The sequence below is a fragment of the Lontra canadensis genome, unplaced genomic scaffold, assembly GCF_010015895.1.
Source record: "Lontra canadensis isolate GAN:19392208 unplaced genomic scaffold, GSC_riverotter_1.0 scaffold45, whole genome shotgun sequence".
Classification (NCBI taxonomy): Eukaryota; Metazoa; Chordata; class Mammalia; order Carnivora; family Mustelidae; genus Lontra; species Lontra canadensis.
This window is the reverse complement of record NW_022631039.1, coordinates 13,628,367-13,646,301: the sequence shown is the minus strand read 5'-3', so window position 1 is coordinate 13,646,301 and position 17,935 is coordinate 13,628,367. Positions and strand designations below refer to the sequence as shown.

At 63.5% G+C, this 17,935-nt stretch overlaps 1 protein-coding gene across 2 annotated transcripts; it reads left to right on the top strand.

Moving 5' to 3' along the window:
• The first annotated feature begins 399 nt into the window (after positions 1 to 399).
• Positions 400 to 9,095, top strand: LFNG (LFNG O-fucosylpeptide 3-beta-N-acetylglucosaminyltransferase). 2 transcript variants are annotated; one of them, XM_032872794.1, is made up of 8 exons: positions 400 to 902; positions 5,342 to 5,390; positions 5,889 to 5,988; positions 6,103 to 6,256; positions 6,356 to 6,441; positions 6,860 to 7,022; positions 7,454 to 7,539; positions 8,222 to 9,095. In XM_032872794.1, exons 1-8 carry the CDS (start codon positions 474 to 476, stop codon positions 8,283 to 8,285), a joined length of 1,131 nt encoding a protein of 376 aa, XP_032728685.1. In that variant the 5' UTR covers positions 400 to 473; the 3' UTR covers positions 8,286 to 9,095. The 2 variants fall into 2 exon arrangements, with proteins under 2 accessions (XP_032728685.1, XP_032728684.1); XM_032872793.1 differs by having other exon boundaries at positions 401 to 902; positions 6,857 to 7,022.
• The last annotated feature ends 8,840 nt before the right edge of the window (positions 9,096 to 17,935 follow it).

Here is a 17,935-nt window from a genome sequence, read left to right as displayed (position 1 = left end):
CGCGTGCTAGACGCCCCGAGGGGCCCCCGCCGGCTCTGGCTGGCCTGGTTTCCCCTTCGGGGACACCGGGGCGAGAGGGGCCGAAAGCCCCACGCCCCTCGGCCGCCTGCGGGGGACGACCTGGGCGGGGCGGGGCGTGCACGTGCTCACAGGGGGCGGGGGCGACGGCGCCCGCCGCGCAGTTCCCAGACCCCCGCGGCGGCCCCACGTGGGCGCTGCGAGTCTGGGGTGGAGGAGGGCGGCCAGTTCGAGGCCCCGCCCCAGGACCCGGTAGCCAGTGAGCGCGCGACAGGGGTGGGGACTAGCGGGGGACCACGCCCACCAGAGGGCGGAGTCCGGCAGGGGAGCTTTAAAAGCGCCGGGCGCTAACGGTGGACAGCTGAACGCGCCGCGGGAGCCAAGAAACTCGGTGAGGGTGTGTGGGGCAGGGCAGGGCGCACCGGGCAGGGCGCGCCGGGGGCCGCCACCCCACCATGCTCAAGCGCTGCGGCCGACGCCTGCTGCTGGCGCTGGCGGGCGCGCTGCTCGCCTGCCTGCTGGTTCTCACAGCCGACCCGCCGCCGCCCCCTGTGCCCGCCGAGCGCGGCCGGCGCGCGCTGCGCAGCCTGGCGGGCCCCGCGGGGGCAGCCCCGGCGCCCGGGCTGGAGGCGGCGGCGGCGCCCGCTGCGCTCGCCCGCGAGGTGCATAGTCTGTCCGAGTACTTCAGCCTGCTGACCCGCGCGCGCAGAGACGCGGGCCCACCGCCCGGGGGCGCCCCCCGCCCCGCCGACGGCCAGCCGCATGCCCCGGCCGAGTCGCTGGCGCCCCACGACGTCTTCATCGCGGTCAAGACCACTAGAAAGTTTCACCGCGCACGTCTCGACCTATTGCTGGAGACCTGGATCTCGCGCCACAAGGAGATGGTGAGCCCTCACGGCCTGGGCGGGGTAGGGGGGGTGCCGTCTTGTGCCGCGGGTGGCTCTATCAGATGGGCGCCGGGCTGCGCCTCTGTCCAGCTACGGGGAAAATCTAAGGGTAGCCACGCCAGTCCATCCCTTTCCAGCCGGGTCTGCTTGATGGGACCACTCTTCCCATTAAGTTGTGGAAGTGTCAGAGGGAGACCCGACCCCATCCAACTTCCAGAGCCCTGGATGGTGTGCGTTGATCCTACACCAGCTGCTGTTGCTTTGGTTGGTGTTGGTGTTCTGTGAGGTTTCTTCCCCTCACCCCCAACTATTGGGGTGCATTACTAAGGAAGGTGCTGTTGCCCCCAAACCTCCCCCCAAGGCAGATTCTTGGCGGGTTCTTGGCGGGGCATCCACCTGGGGCCCTGAGGAGGAAGACTTCCCTGAGTGTTGGAGTGGGGTTAGAACCCCCAGCATAAGGCTGGTCCCCTCCCTCATCTGAATCTTTGCCATGGGATGGGGGACAAGTCATTGTCAAAGAGAATTTGGAGTTGGGGTGTGTGTTGTTGAGTCCTGGAGAATCCGTCTCCAAAGAGAGCGCTGGATTTTGGGGGTCTATGTCCCCACAGCATGGGAGTCTTCGGAGCCTGGAACCTTGTGCTCACTGCACCCTAGTTGAGCACTGGCTTCCTACACATAATGAAGACACACCCCACTTTGAAAATCTTCCTGGAGGCTGCAGCAGAACGGTTGGGTTGGGGCGGGATGGGGCAGTGTGCGCCCTGCCAGGGGAGGGGCAGTGGGGGAACAGCCCTGGGCTGGGAGATTCAAGGGACTAAGTGGGACTTTGGGGTGAAGCTGAGAGACCCTTGGCTGGGGTGAGGGCTCAGAGAGGACCCCACACCTCTTCCTCACTGTTTAAACCTCACAGCCTGGGATCTGGTGGCGTGGATGAGCCCTGTTTTGGGACAGGGTTCTGGTGAGGTCATCATGGGGCCTGGGGGATGGGGAAGGGTTCTCTCTGGTTCCTGTATGGGGAGGGGGCCCTGGGAGCCCCGTGGCAGCTTCCTGGGAAAGCAGCATCCCCTTTCCCAGGGGCTCAGCGGGCCAGCGGGAGGGGGCGGCGGGGGCCGTGGGTTTTGTTTGGCTGCGGGGCCGTTAGGATTCCCAGCGCCCGGCGGCTCTCACGCCGGCCGCTTGGGCAAGGTAACAAAGCCCCTTTCTCCAACGGAGAAAGGCGTCCGGCCTCTTGTGCGCAGCTATGTGCTCCATGGGAACCGCCACTGGCGTGCTGACCACTCAGGTTGCCTGGCGATGAGGGGGCCGATGGGCCCCCCCATCCCTGACTGACAGCTCCTGGTGGGGCACCGGGCTGGAGCCCGGCACCCTGCCCCCCAGGACTCTGCCTCCCTGCCTGGTGACCTTTGGCAGCATTCAGCTCCTGCTGGGCCACCACCAGGTCTGAGCACCTCTCATCTTGGATTTGGGGGGCATTCTCCAGCAGAAGGGATGTGGTCCAGGGGTCTTGGGTACCAGTCCCAGCCGAGGTGGATAATCCTGGGCAAGACCTGAGGACTTTCTGATCCCTGGTCTCCTCATCTCTCGAAGGGCCTGGCAAAACCTGGAGGTGGAGGGAATGAGCCCAGCAGTTACGCAGGGTTGGGGTGGGGTCTGTCATTCCCCTGGTCCCCGAGGTCCCCGTTGAAGGGACACTCAGATTTCCTTCTTGCCGGCTAAACCCACCCAGGAGAGGCTGCGTCTGCCCCGGGCATAGCTCATGTGTCACAGCAAGCCAGAGCCCTGCACATCGTGTTGGGGGGAGGGGTCCTTGAAACTATCCCGACCAAGGGCCCTCCTCTCCCAGTCCTGTGATTCAGACCCAGTCTGATGGAGGAGATGCAGAGAAGTCAGGGCTTTGGTGGGGGAAATCCAGAAAGACTGTGCAAGCTGAGAGTGGGCATCTGACCCACGTGGAGGGTTGGGGGACTTCCTGGAGGAGGTGCCATTTGATCTAGACTGACAGCACTGGCATGGAGCATGTGTTAGAAACTTCCAGCAATTAAGGTGATGATGGAGAGGAGGGAAGGCAGGGGCGGGGGTTGGTCAGCAGGGTCCACACTGTGACAGTCCTCAAAGTCCAGGATGAGGGGCTGGACCTTTGGCCTTCCCCCACTCCTCCCAAGAGCAGGCCAGGCTGTTGCGGCTGCCACCACAGTGGCCACAATTGCTGGGGGAGAGCTTGGCATCCTGTGTTTCTTTGAATCGCAGCTCCAGGAACAATGCCGCTTCCTGTGGGTGTCCCCCCACACCCCCGCCCGCTCTGGGCCAGCCCTGCCGCCCTTGCTGCCCTGCTCTTCCTCCTCCAGCCCCATGGTTGGGGAAGTGGGGAGGAGGCTGTCGTGGTGGGAGGGTGGGAGTGGAGGGGTCCCCGGAAGGTGCTTGGGTCTAGACTAGCATCACGTCTGCCACAGGGTATGACCACAGGCTGGAGGCCGCCCCTCTTTGGTCCCCAGTGTCCTTACTATCCACTCAGGTAGCAATGGTGCCCGCCTCTCAGGGCTGTTAGGGAGACCAAAGAAGGGAGTGGGTCTCAGTGCTTTGCTCTGGGTACAGATCAGTTTTTGTGATGCCCATTTGACAGAGGGGGATACTGAGGCCCTGAACTACCAGGCAGCCTGTCGCCTCCTCTGCTGGTTGTTCTGATACAGGAGGCCAGGCACTGTGTACCCTCACAGCCCCACCTTGCCTCGTACTCCTCTCCAGGCCGCCCGCCTGGCTCTTCCCTTAGCCGAACAAAGGTGACTTTAATCTCCATAGCCTTGGGCTGGGTTTTTAGGGCACCACCAAAGCGCGGGAGAACAGGCCTCGCTTGATCTCATTAAGAAAGCATTTTCCTTTTAATCCAGCGACGGCAGTGGCGCGTCTGCACTGGCCAGCCTCAGCCTCCCACAGCATTCCTGGGCTGCGAGGCTGGGGAGTGGGTGGGGGGCTGGGTGCGAGTCTGTGCGTGCGGGCTGCCTTGGGGTGCCTGTAGGGTTCTGGAAGGAGGGGGTGCGTGTACAGAGAGGTTGTCCACGGGGCCTGTCCCTTCTCCAGTGCTAAGCCTGTGATCAGCAGCTTGTGGCTTCACCTGCGTGTGTGCTCCGGTCTGGGGTCAGGATGGCCAAGGAGCCAGGGCCGCCCGAAGGAGGGTGGGGACCCCAGGTGGATCTCCCAGGTTCCTGGGTATGAACTGTGCTCTGGGCCTGCACGTGCTAGATCCTTCTTTGGACCCGTAAAAGGAAATTGAGGTCTGGTGGGCATGGAGGTGGGTAGGGGGTCTCCTGCTGCCTGTGCTCAGAGCACCCGCCCCCACCAGGCCCCAGGGTTTGCATTCAGCCTTGCCTGGGTGCGCTGGGTGGCACGCGCTGGGCGGGCCAGGCGGAGGAAGGAACATTCCTCCCCGTGTGCTGACGGGCCCAGGCGGGTGCTGGCAGCTCCTGGCCCCGCCCCGCGTCCCCCCCAACCACTTCCTCAGAGCTATCCTGGCAGGGGTGGCCCTGTGCTGGCACAGGTAGAGCCTTGATGTGGCCTTGGGCAAGGACTGTCTGCCCGCCTGGATTTCCTTGCCTGAGCAGTGGGGCGGGGGGTGCTGGGCCTCAGGGGGGCTGGGGCATCCGCGGTTTCCCGCCTCAACCCTCTTGCCTATTGGAGCCTCCTGAGAACAGCGGTGCTTTCTTAGGCTCAGACAAGGTGACCTGGCCGACTGGTCACAGTGCCGGGGGCATGGGGGGCCCAGCTCTGAGGGCTGCAGGGCTGTGGCCGCACCCCTGCCTGTTGGACCCTTCGCCCGGCCCGGCCCAGTTAACCAGGCCAGCTGTATGGTAATGGGCCGCACGGCCACTCCTGCTTAACGCGGCCGAGTTAAGGCCAGCCCTCGCCCCTCGCTGCGCGGCCGGAGACAAAGCCTGCGGACAGCGCCTGGCGGTTCATCCTCCCTCCCGGCCCTTTGTCCGCCGGGGCTTGGCAGCCGCCCAGCACAGGCCTTTGTCCCTGACTGATTGAGACTTGGCTTCCCAAAGCGGACCTCCTCCGCCTGCCCCCCCATGGCCTTCTGCCCCCTCCCACAGGCTGCTCGCTGTGTCAATAAGGGTGTGTGCCCTGCCAGGTGTGCGGGGCGCCAGGAGCCGGTTACCTGGCGGGTGGGCGGGGCACCCCACCTGGCTCGTGCCAGCACAGCCGCCAGGCGACCTTGGGCCCAGCTGTCGATGGCAGGGTAGGGCCTGCAGGAGTTCCGCCCAGTTCTGCTTAGGCTGGGCACTTGAGACCCACTCTATGCACCTGGGGAAACTGAGGCCCACGGAAGGGTGGAGAGTGGACATGACTGAGCCCCAGGGTGCCTGGCCCTGCATCCCCTATGTGGCCCTGGGACTAGGGGACAGAGAGCTGCCTGTTCAAGGCCACGTTTCTCCTTCCAGACGTTCATTTTCACCGACGGGGATGATGAAGCCCTGGCCAGGCGCACGGGTGAGCCCTGGACTTCGGGAGGCCGGGGTTGGGGGGGCTCCACTCCTGGGAGGAACCGTCCCCTCCCCAGTCCCCTGCAGAGAGGTCTTGGAGGCCACGGGCCAGAGAGGGCCCTTTACTCAACTGGTTTGCTCAATGCCCCGCCCCGCCACTTGGGGGGGGGCACCCAATTCTCATGCAAATGAGGTCCTTTCAGCTCCCAGGGCCCTTTGAGCTGATGTGGCGGCAACAGGTGGCCGGTGCTGGGAAAAAGCCGCCTGAATGGGCAGGGGCGGGCCGGGGTTGCCCTGGAGGGGGTTGCCCTGGAGGGGGTTGGGCTGGGGGGGCGCTGCTGTGATCACTAGGCCGTGGGCCCTGGGCCGGGGAGGTGGGCAGCGGGGGGAGGCCGCTGCAGGGCACAGCTTGGACCCAGGGCGCCCTGGGACAGTGGTCTGCTCCGTCCTGCTCTGCTCTCACGGGCCAGCTCAGACCCGCTTACGGCCCCTCCCTTGCTCCCAGGCCACGTGGTCAATACCAACTGCTCAGCTGCTCACAGCCGCCAGGCGCTGTCCTGCAAGATGGCCGTGGAGTTCGACCACTTCATCGAATCAGGGAGGAAGTGAGTGCAGCCAGAGGAGCGCGCCCCTCCCCTATGGGTCCCTCCCCCATGGGTCCCTCCCCCAACAGCCTCCCACCCTTGACGCCCTCTTTGCGGCCGGCCGTGGCTCTGCAGGTGGTTCTGCCACGTGGACGACGACAACTACGTCAACGTGAGGGCTCTGCTGCGGCTGCTGGCCAGCTACCCGCACACGCAGGACGTGTACATCGGCAAGCCCAGTCTGGACAGGCCCATCCAGGCCACGGAGAGGGTCAGCGAGAACAAGATGGTGCGTGCTCTGCCCTCAAGGGGCCCCAGCCGGGTGGGCAGGGGGCCGAAGGGGTCCCGGGACCTGGGGCGAGGGTCTCACCATGCTCCCCTCCCACAGCGTCCTGTCCACTTCTGGTTTGCCACTGGCGGGGCTGGCTTCTGCATCAGCCGTGGGCTGGCCCTGAAGATGAGCCCATGGGCCAGGTGAGTGCCCTGGGGCCCCTGCCCAGCAACGGGTGTCCCCAGCCTCCCACGCCCAGGTGGGCTGAGTCATGGTGTCCCTCCACCGCCACCTGTACCTCCACCTCTGCTGGCTTCCCACCTGCCAGGCGCCAGACCCAGCTACCGCTGGGCAGGGGCAGGATTCCTTTCTGTGCAGGCTTGGTAACCCCAGCTCTGAATTATCAGCAGTTCAGAGGAGGGCGCTGTGCGGGGGCTCTGGGAGGGTTGGAGCCACTGCGGGCAGCCTGTTGGTGTTCTGGTCCTCTCCCCTCCGAAGGTTGTGCTCCTTCATCCCAGGTGGGGTTCTGCCTGTCTGTGGCTGCGTCCGAGTGAGCTCCCGGTGGGGCCGCCAGCGCCACCCTTGCTCATCAGTCGGTCGGGCCCTCTCCCCTTGCAGCAGGGGCCACTTCATGAGCACAGCCGAGCGGATCCGCCTGCCCGATGACTGCACCATCGGCTACATCGTGGAGGCCCTGCTGGGCGTGCCGCTCATCCGCAGCGGGCTCTTCCACTCCCACCTGGAGAACCTGCAGCAGGTGCCCGCCTCCGAGCTCCATGAGCAGGTGCGCCTCCCGGGCCACAGGGAACCAAGTGGAGTGGGGGGAGGGGGTGAGTGGAGTCACTGTTTTAAACCAGGAAGTCAGGAAGGGCCCCACTGTTGGCTGTCCCTCAGACACCCAACCCCACCGGCGGGACCCTGCTCCAATCCTGGGTGTCACACCTACTCTGTGCCATTTGGGGCATCTTTTGGCCCAAGCTGGTGACTCCGCTAGCCTTCCCTGAAGCCCCTACCCTAGACTTCATTCCTGGGTTCTGCAGAGCAGGTGGGTTTTACCACACCCAGGCCCATGAAGCCCGGGACTGAGGCCTTCCTTCCTGGTCTGGGGAGGGCGGAAGGCAAGGCTGTCCCCTTGCACAGAGCCCCATGGAAAGCCATGGACAGAGCTGGGGATATGGGGGCCTCTCCTGGTCTCACCTGCCCAACCCCCCCCAGGTGACCCTCAGCTATGGCATGTTTGAGAGTAAGCGGAATGCCATCCACATGAAGGGGCCATTCTCGGTGGAGGCTGACCCATCCAGGTGAGGAAGCAGGCCCAGAGAGAGGCTGGGCCTGACATCGGGTCCCCCAGGGGTCCGGGGCCAGAGGGGTGCTGTGGAGAGGGGTCTGCTGGGGCAGGTCTGCTGGGGTCTGGGGGGGTGCCCTGGGTTTGGGGTTCTGCTGGGTCCAGTCTGCTTGGGCCAGGGGATGCCCTGGGTTGGGGTCTCTGCTGGGGCCAGAGGGGGTGCCCGGGTGGCATCTGTTGTGGCCAGTTGGCAGGGGACAGGGGTACCCTGGGTAGGGGTGGTCTCCTGGGGTTGGAGGGGGGTTGCCCTGGGTTGGGGATTCTAGGGGCCGGGGGGCTGCCCTGTGTTGGGGGGTTTGCTGGGGCTTGTTTGCTAGAGCCAGGAGGGTTGCTGTGGGTTGGGGGTTGTGCTAGGGCCTGAGGAGGGGTGCCCTGAGTTGCGGGTTCTGCTGGGGGTCGTCTCCTTGGGCCAGGGGGATGCCTTGGGTGGGAGCATCTGGTGGGGTAGGGGGATGGCCTCGGTTGGGGTCTGGTGGGCCTGCTAGGGCCAGAGGGGTGCGTTGCGGGGTCTGCTGGGTCAGGGGGATACCCTGGGTGGGGGCATCTCGTGGGGTCAAGTGGGGATGCCGTAGGGGTCTGAAGATGGGGGCTCCGCACCTCCTCCCTACACAGACCCACCGCCTCCTCTGTCTCCACAGGTTCCGCTCCATCCACTGCCACCTGTACCCAGACACACCCTGGTGTCCCCACACCGTCTTCTAGCAGCCATGGTTGAAACCCCGTCCTCGGGCGCCCCTGGTATCCAAAGGGCCCGGGGACCCGTGTAGAGCTGCCCTGGCCTTGGCATTCGAGACTCCCCCAGGGCTGTGCCTGTGTGTGTGCGCACCACGTGCAGTCCGCGGAGCAGGCTGCTGGGCAGTTCCACTCTGCTGAGGAGCAGGCGATCGTGCCGCTTGTCTGCTCCGCGGGGCCGCTGCCTCCTGAGCCCCACCCCAGCAGGATGGGCAGCAGAGGTCACCCTGCAGGCGGTTTTATTACCGCGGGGTCTCTGGGCAGCATGGGGTCAGAGGCTGCTCTGCCGGGATAGGCAGGTGCCTTTCCCTTCCTGTCAGGTGCAGGCCGGGGGCTGGGGGACCCTGTCTCTGGAGATCCCGGCCCCCCCCCACCTCCAAACCCCCAGCATAGCTGAGCCACGCTCAGTGCACAGAAAGAAGCTGGGTTTAGGAGGAGTGGCCCGAGTCCCCTACTCCCGCTGGCTCTGGACTCAGAGGGACAGCGGACAGCACCTGCGTCCTGCCAGCACCACCTCCGGCCCCCATTAAGTCCCTAGTGGCCGTGGGGTGAGGGGAGTAGGGGCTCCCCTCCTGACCATCCTGGGTGGATAGTCTTCCCAGCCCTCATGGTCTCTTTGTCTCCCCGTGTTGGGAAGACAGAGCTGAGCATTTCATCTCCTCTCGAAGCAGAGAGAATGTCGCCCATAGTGGGCGTGTCTGTAAATATTTGTGACAGTAATTTTTTACTGTGCTTTTTTTTCATAAGGGGGGTGGGTAAAAGGTAGGGTGTTTTTGTCTGTTTTTCCAGGGGGGGGGGGGGGGGGGGGGGGGGCAGGGCGGGTGTTATTTTATCTTTTCTGTGGATCAGAAAAAGCAGAAGCCAAACTTGAGATAATCTTTGTTGTTCAAAGCGGTGGAAAGGCCTAGCCCCCAAGCGTATTTATGTGTCCCTGCGTGCGGACTGCCCGTGCCCCGTCCTGCACGTTACCTGTCTCCCGCAGGCCCAGTGTGGCCCACCGGGCCCGTGGCGTATGTTTTGTCTTCTGTTTTTCTTTCTGCAAAGACAGAGCTTGGAAAGCGGCGGATAATGGAAAAGTTCTCAGGGAATTGAAGTGTGGTTGCCATGGTGACGTCCTTTGCTGTGAATAAAGGTGCTCTTTGGGGCAACCCCCTGGGGTCCTGATCTTGCTGGAAGTTGGGCCTGAGAAAGCAGGTCTGCCTGAAGGGGCTCCCAGGGGCCTGGAGGCCTGTGTGTGCTCCTGTGGGGGGAAGGGAGGGAGGGGATCTGAAGAGCAGCTTACAGGAGCCTGAGAGGCATGGCAGGTCCCAGGGCACCGTGGAGGGGATCAGGGGGTGGCTGGATCCACAGGTCTCCCCCAGAGAAGCAGTCTGCTTCTGCAGACCCAGCCTTTCCCACAGGAGGGACAGGGGCTCGTGGTCGCCCAGCCTGATCTGGTTTCAGCCCCACCACAAACCCACAAGAGGCCATATTGTTGTCCCATTATGCAGATGGCAAAACTAAGGCTCAAGAGCCAGTGACAGCCAAGGTTAGGCACCTGGGCTGGGGCTGGGGGTGATCAAGTGCTCAAAATCAGGCCTGGTGGTCTTGGATCTTGGCCTCCCCTTGTGCCGGGGACCCCACACTTGCCCTCGCCTCCATGAAGGGGCTGCATGGCTGGACCAGTCCCAGAGCTGGGCCCCCGGGAGGCTGGGCAAGGATTCACACTGACCTTGTCTTCTGCCTGTTCCTCTATGCCGCTTCCTCCTTGAATGCAGCCTTGGTGGGCAGCAGGGGTGGGCAGGAGCTGCTGCCCCCTCAGCTGGGGATGTCCCTCAACGCCACCATCTGGGGTGGGGGCAGCTGTGTTCCCTCTTCCTTGCGCGGTGCCGGCTCTCCTCCTGGCCTCCAGGCTCCCAGGGCCATGCCCGCTGACCGCTCTGCTCCACGATGAGCCTTCTCAGCATGTTGGGATAAAGACAGGCGTTCGCCAAGGGCCTCCTTTCCCCACCCCTGACCTGTCAGGGACATGATGCCAGTTCCATGCCCACGAGCTCCTTGCTCACATACTCAGCACCCCCAGATGCAGCGTGGAGTCAGGAATGCCCCCCCACCCCTTGCTGGTAGCTCCTTGGGCCTGGGGCAACTGGCTGGGGCCTGACCCCACACCTTGGCCTTGTGCAGCCCTGAGTCAGCAGAGTGTGATTTGCAGAAGGGCTGGGAGGGAGCAGCTGCCTGGGGGATGTGGGCAGTGACTGGGACGGGGTTGGGTGGCGGTGAAGGAGGAGCCCTCAGCATCTCAGCCCGATCCCTGTCCAGAGGGCACCCCCTCGGCACCACATCTCAGCTGATGGGGCAGAGGTCATCCTCGCTGACATGCTGGGGAAAGGGAGCTGCTGGGGCGGGGGTGGGGGGCCTGGCCATCTGCGGGCAGAGACCAGGGTCACCCGGGGCGGTCAGAGGAGCCTTCCGGCCTGGCTCCAGGGTAGCCCCAGGGCCCCAGCCTCCCTGCAGAGCTGGTGGCCCTGGGGCACACACGTGGCTTGGCAGCCCTCACGGGGACAGGTGGAGGCTGCCCCAGAACTGGGGATGTACGTATGTGGTCATCACCGCTGGTCCAGACTCTCCCCTGTGGGGAGGAGGCACTGGGACCTTCACTGGAGAATGGCATAAATGAGCCCCTAGGGCTCTGGGCCTGGGAGGTGTGCCGGAGCAGCAACAAGCACCAGGGGCCCTTCCCTCTTCCCAAGGAGAAGGTGAGGGAGGTCAGTTCCTCCTCAGAAGGGGAAGCAGGTCCAGGAGGGCCTTCCGGGAACTGGGCAGCCTGATTCCTCCCAACTTCTACCCTCAGCGGGGTGAGGAAGGGGCCCTCCCCTAAGATGAGTCACAGCAGAAGCACTGACCTCGCTTTGCCCCCAGGGCAGGACTGAAGGATGTCCTGCCCCCGCCTGCCCTCCCCCTGGGCTAGTGGCTGGCCCATAGGGCTGCCCAGCCCCTCCCAAACTGCCCGTTGTTTGTGGGCTTTCCAGAGAAGGAGCAACACAGCAACATGGGGGCTGCTGGGAGCCCCCACCCCGTGCTGCCTGGTGGCTGAGTTCAGAGCCAGGTTCAGGAGGGACTGAGGGGGGCAGGGTGTGTGTGTGTGTGCCCTCCCTGCTCAGTTTAAACACACCTCCCTCCACCTGGGGCCATCCCAGCCGTCTGACTTACCCCAGACCCCAGATGGGCTTCTGAGCAGCAGCCGGGAAGGGAAGGCTTGATAGAGGGGGTGGGAGAGGCTTCAGTCTGGGTCTCAGCACAGCCCTGGGCAAACTGCGGCGGTGGGACAGCTCAGAACGCCTGGAAACCTGGGAAAGAGGAGGACAGCAGGGGACTGGGTCCCCACAACCCTTCTGTGACCTGGCCCAACCTACCTGCAGGCAACCGGGGCTCGCCCTAAGGCTCCCTTCCCTCTGGGGGTTTCAGCCCGTCCTGTCCCAGCTGGGCCCAGGCTGAGGGGGTAGGGGGATGACCAGGGCCCGCCCCATCTTTTTGTCAGACCAACTGGACTATACTGCTGCTGCCCCAGGCCCAGAATGTTCTTAGAGGTGACCCCTCCCTGCCAGAGCCCCTTCTGAGCACAGCACTTGGTCCATCACTAGGAGGAATCTAGGGGCCCGTGGGGCTCCCGTCAGCTCCCTTGAGGTGCTCGTAGAGTTGGGAGCTTAGGGCTGGGGCTGCTCTGCCCCCACATTCCCCCTACCGGCCCTGCGCAGGCTTCTGGAACCACCCCTACTCAGGTGCAATCCAGCTGGGTCCTGATGAGAGCTGGTGGTTTCTTGCCCTGCCCAAACTGACCTTCCCCAGGACCCACCACATCCTGGGGCAAGCCCCATTCCTGCCCTCCAACGTTCATGTCAGGAACCTGAAAATTCTTACCATTATGTGGTTCACGTAACACATGTAAGGTCAAGAGGCAAACTCTTGCCATGGGCAGCAAGGCTGCCATCCCGCGCGCTGATGCGGGGCTGGCCAGTGCATGTCCTCGTGGCCCGTCCTGGTGGGAATCGTTGGGTCCGCCACTCAGCAGAGCCACAGTGAGCCCCAGACCAGCAGCACTGCGGTCAGGGGGACTGCTGGGAAGGCAGAATGTTCTGAGCCCCTGGCCAGGTTCCCCGCCACCTCCCACATCTCCCGTCCTCTGAGGACCCAGCGCCCCCTGCTGGACATCTGTCTGCCTCGCTCCTGGAAATGCTCTTTCCATCACTGGTCGCACCCCCCACCTCCCTGACCTCCCAGGGTTGGGATCACAGCACCTGCTTCCCCTCCCCTCGCGGGGTTATCGCGGGCCCCTCCTTCCGGGGTCTGTTGGCTCTTGGCTCACAGGCGCTCTCACCTGGCTCTTGCATCCACTTCTGGTCTTTGCTGTCCATGATCCTTCCTACACCTTTGGCCTCCTTGCCCCCAGCCCTGCCTCCTTGGTCCCCACTGCATGGTCAGTCCCCAGACCTTGCCTGCCCCATGACCCCACTCTGCCTCCACCTCCCTCCCTCCCATTTCCTGACCCTGCTGGACCCCCAGCCCCCTTACACCTCACGGGCTTGCCCCCTCCTGCTTGAAGTCCCAGGTCCAGTCAGGCCCATGAACTCACCTTCGACCTCCCTTGGCCTCTTGGTTCCTCATCCTCTCTCAGTCAAGCCTCTGGTGTCTGACCTCCTGCACCTGCCCTCTGCACCTGGTCAGCTGGACAGAAACACTGCCCTCCGGGGAGTCTCACCCTGAGTTCCAGATGGAGCCTCGGGCCCTTGGGGAATCTCCTGTCCCCGCTTTGTCCCTGCTCTCTGGCTCTCCCACAGCCCTGGAGCAGGGGTCTACGCCTTCTCTGCCCCCAGCCCCCACCACTTCCTCTGGCCTCCATAACTCCTGAGACAACCCCCACCCACAGCTGCCTGAATGCTCTGACCACTAGGCCAGCAGGGGGGTCACACTCCTGTCTATGGCAGCCCCCACCCCCACTGTGACCTGGGTCTCACCCTTCTTGGTCTCAGGAACACCACTCTTGGTCCTAGACACTCTTGTCCAAAAGACATCTTAGGCTCAACATGTCCAAAAGTGGACCACTGACCCCCTGATCCCAAACCTGCTCCCTCCCCAGCTGCCAATCTCTGTTTATGACAACAGACCCTCACACCCCCCACGGCCCCAGGCAAACCCCACACCCCCATACAGTGTGCCAGGAAGCGCTGATGGCATTTCTTCCAGAACCCAGGGCTCACCACTCCTCAGCTGGCCAGCACCATGCCTGGGCTACCCTCAGCTCTAGCCTGCACCATGGCCCAGGCCCCATATCTGCTCTCCTGCTTCTGCCCTGGCTCCTTTCCCAACTCACCAGCTAGGGCCATCCTGCTAAAACGAAGGTGAGGGCTCAGAGGCCCCACGGTTCCTGCCTCTCACAGAGCCAGTCTCCCAGTCCTTATGAGACCCACAGGCCCTTTGGGATCCTTAGTCCTCTGCTTCCTCTCAGACCACTCTTCTCTGCTGTCTATTCCAGCGACCCTCACTTCCTTGCGTGAACACACCAGACATGTATCTGCCTCAGGACCTTTGCACTGGCTGTTTTCTCTACCCAGATATCAAGACCTGCTTCCCTCGTGGGCCAAAAGAGTAACCCCCGAAGATGTTCACATCTTCACCTCCCCAACTGATGAATAGGTCACCTTCATGGTAAAGGGGACTTGTAGATGTGAGTAAATGAAGAACCACGAGACAGGAAGATTATTACCCTGGACTATCCAGGTGGGTCCAGTGCAATCACAGAGGTTCTTAGGAGAGTGAGGTGGGAAGGTCAGGAAGATGGAGGGGCTGTGAACCGAGGAATGGGGCCACTTCTAGAACTAGGATGTCACTGTGCCCTCCCTGACAGGGAAATTGAGGTCCAAGAAGGGTGGGGAGTGCCTGGGTTCCTTCCCTCCTGGGGCTCTCCTGCCTTTTGGGTTCCTTGGCCCCACGTCCCCAGTTCACTCTCCTTACTACCCGGCACCCTAGAAGACTCCGATGTCTCCACACCTCCGCACTCAGCGTCTGCTCTTCAGGGCTGACCAGTTCTGGGACCCCTGCCCCCAGAGCCGGTCAGGTCAGGGGCTGGGGACCCGGGGCCGCTGGTGTGCGCTCTAGCCCAGAGCGCCCCTTCCAAACCCCTGCGCTCACAGCAACGCCGCCGGAGCCTTGTGCCTTCCACGGGGCCCTGCAGGGGCCTCGGCCACCTGGGCCCCGGGCGTGGGAGACCCAGGCTTTCCCGGTCAAAGGGCGCGTCCTCCCAGTTCCACGGGACTCCTCGCCCCCTCTGAGGGAAGTGAGCTCACCAGCAACCCTCCAGAGCTCCGCACGGGATCATGTGGCGCCTTCCAGAGTCCATTCCTCAGATGAGGACAAGAATGACTGCTAAACCTTAAAAACAAAGCAGCCGGTTTTCCCAGAGGCGAAGCGAGCTCGCTGGGGTGGACACCGCAACGAGGACCCACACCTGCGCGGGAACAGCAAACACGCTGAGAGCCAAGGGGCGGAGCCTGCATATATACGGCGGGCGGGGGGGGGGGGGGCTGTCCCCGACGGGAGCCCATTGGAGGACACCCGAGAGGCGGCTTCTCATTGGCTGGGCTGCTGCAGGGCGAGTAGACACCTGGGTCCTCTCTTTGGGTGGGCAACTGGGTGCGCGGTTGGTTGCGGGCGGGGCCCTGCCCGCCTCCCAGCGCACGCCGGGTCTCCTTCCCTCCTTTCCCCGCCACCATCTCACCTGGGGAGGCCAGTGACTGGAGGTGCACCCACAGCAGGGGCCCAGAACACGCTCCTCCCCGGCACCTTCCGTTGCTCCGACCTGGCTGCCTCCAACACTTCTGCCCGGGGCCAGGCCTGTCCGCTACCCAGGCGGCCGAAGGGCACTCCGCACGGGCATCCCCGGCCGCTCCAGGGCATGTCCGGACCGCAAAGAGAGGCCTTTAGAATGTCAAGACGACCGCTCTGGCCCATCCCGCAACACAACCACCCCCACCCCGGGACTCTCTGGTAGGTTTCCCCCTTCTAACCCCACCCTCTCTGGCGAACTGGGCCTCCCCCCACCTTGGGGGGGGGGGTGTCTCTCAGCTACCCAGCACGCGACCACACTGCCCACAGGACCCGGCAGGAGCCAAATCAAGGCAGGAAAAGAGCCCTGTTTTTTAAAATTTGTTTATTTTAAAACATGAAACCCAAGCTGAATAGAAACCACAGAAATTACATTGACGAGATTTTTAGTTATCTGCCAAGAAAATAAAGCCCCAAAGAAACAAAAATCAAACCCCAAACCCAGTTAAAAAACAAACAAACAAAAAACGATAATAAAATAAAAATAAAAAACACAGCGACAGCACATACGGCCATGGCCCTAGGGAGGTTGGAGGAAGATGCCGTAGGAAGATGCCGAGGGGTTCGGACCTCAGTTCCCCCTTTCCGCTTAGGGCCCTAAATCACACTGTGGGGGTGGGGTGCAAGGGCCAGGAGGGGAACTGGGAGGGTCAGAGTCTTAACAAAATTATATCGAGTGGCATGTTGTGTATAAGAAGTGGTACAGCGCACAACCATTTCGGTCAAAAAAGCCCCAAAGAAGGTGCCGGCCCCTGCAACCGCCCCCCAACTGGAGCCCAGGGAGGCTACCTGCTGGCCTCCCACAGGGGGCTGGTCAGGGGTCCGGGCTAGGGAGAGAATGGTGCTTGGGCTGGGATTGCATAGTGAGATGGGGTGGGTGGACATGGCAGGGGGTCCCATGGGCCAGATGTCCCAGTCAGACCCCGCTGGTTTGCCCAGCCTGTGGGGGCGCGGGAGCCAACTGGACCCTGTGGGGCTTCAAGACCCTGGGGGGCGCCTCCCTCCCACCTTCCACCCACTTTGTCGAGCCCCCCAACCCCCCGCAGGTGCTGCAGGGCCCGTGGGGACCAAGGCCGGGAGGGGATGTGGAGAGGTCACTGGGATGGGGACTGGTTAGGAAGGGGACCCTGAAAACTAAGAACAGAAAGAAAACCAATGGCAAGACCTGCTCCCCTCCACAGACTGAGGCCGGGGTCTGAACCCCTTTTGATGATTCTCCTTTTCCTTTATTCAACCTCGGTGAGGAGAAGGAAGTGGATGAAGTCACAGACAGGGCAGGCACACACGCACACGACGCACGGGGGAGCTCCCCGGACAGCCGAAGTCCACAGCCTGTCCGGGCAGCGCCCGCCTCCATGCTATGTACATTCACATTGTGGGCGGCCTCCCAGGGCCGCGGTCAGCCGTTGTGCTTCTGAGCAGGGGCCGAGCACACAGCAGGCACCCAGGCAGAATGGCCAGGGCCTCCCTCCTGACGCTGGGCCGGCAATGCTCTCGCCGCTGGAGGAGCCCAGAGGAAAAACTGGGCCGGTCTGCAGTGGAGGCCCAGAGCGACGGCCAGGTGGGGCCTGGAGTACAGCGGCCCTGCAGTGAGGTTTGGGCCGGGCCCATGGGCTCAGATGCAAGGCTCAGGGACCCAGACCACCTGGGCATCTTGTGTTTGCCTGCTCACTCCCCTCCTTTCCCGGGGCAGAGGCAGCCTGGCCCCCAGTCCACCCGCCCTTTTGGTCCCAGACACCAGCACAGAGATAGGATTGTGGAGGAAAGGCGGGTGGCATATCCCCAAACCTGTCCCAGGGAAGGACACTGACCCGGCTCTGGAAGGGAGAGCCCACATGCCAGTAAACAGCTTGGCCAGCTGCCTGCCTCCCACTGCAGGACCCTGGCCCGGGCCGGACACACAGGCCAGAGCCTCTCTGTCTCAGGTTGGCTAGGCCAGGGCTGAGACTGGCAGGGGGGGCTTCCCATCCTGAGTAGGGGGAGGCACACCCTCCACGGCAGGAAACACAGCACACATTGTACACTAAAGCCAAAGCACCTTAGGGGAAGCCTTGTTCCCACTTCACAGGTAGGGAGACTGAGTCTGCACAGACCGCAGTCCTACAGCCCAAGGGACACTCGTTCCCGAGGACACTGTTGTCCTGGGGCAGCACCTGCCCAGGGACGGCTTTCCAGGCTCTCAGGCTGCCTGTCCATCTACAGCCCTTCCCTAGCAGCACCCCAAGAAGAAACGGCTACTCCAGCCCAACTCCCAGCCGGCTACCCTAGGCCTCATCTCTGGCCTGGACTCGGGGTGACACTCGCTGGCTCTAGGTTGACCAGAGGTGCACACAGAGGCTGGGTGAGGTTAGTGGTTAGTCCCAAGTGGGGGCGGCAGGGGCCGAGGGCACATTCACGGCCACAGCTCGGGTCCAGTCCCAAGGCCGGGCCTGGGACGCTGCACCTGGACAGAGAGGGAACCGAGAAGGGAGTGTGCTGCTCGGCCGGCAGCCCCGCCTGCCCTAGGATGACAAATGTGGTTAGTGCAAAAATGAACCAGACGAGCTGCCCAGTCTTGGGGCAGGGGAGGGGGTTTGGCACCAAGAAGGTGGCCAGGACTGGGCGAGCAGCCTGGGCTCGGTGTGACACCTGCCATCCTCTGGCCGCTGCAGAGGGCTGGGCTCCCCCGGCAGGGTGGGTGCTGGGGGAGAGAGTGGGGCTGGGCGGGAGGCTTCCGGCAACTGGCAGGCGGGGCCTTTGGTCGGGTGGAGAGGAGGAGGGAC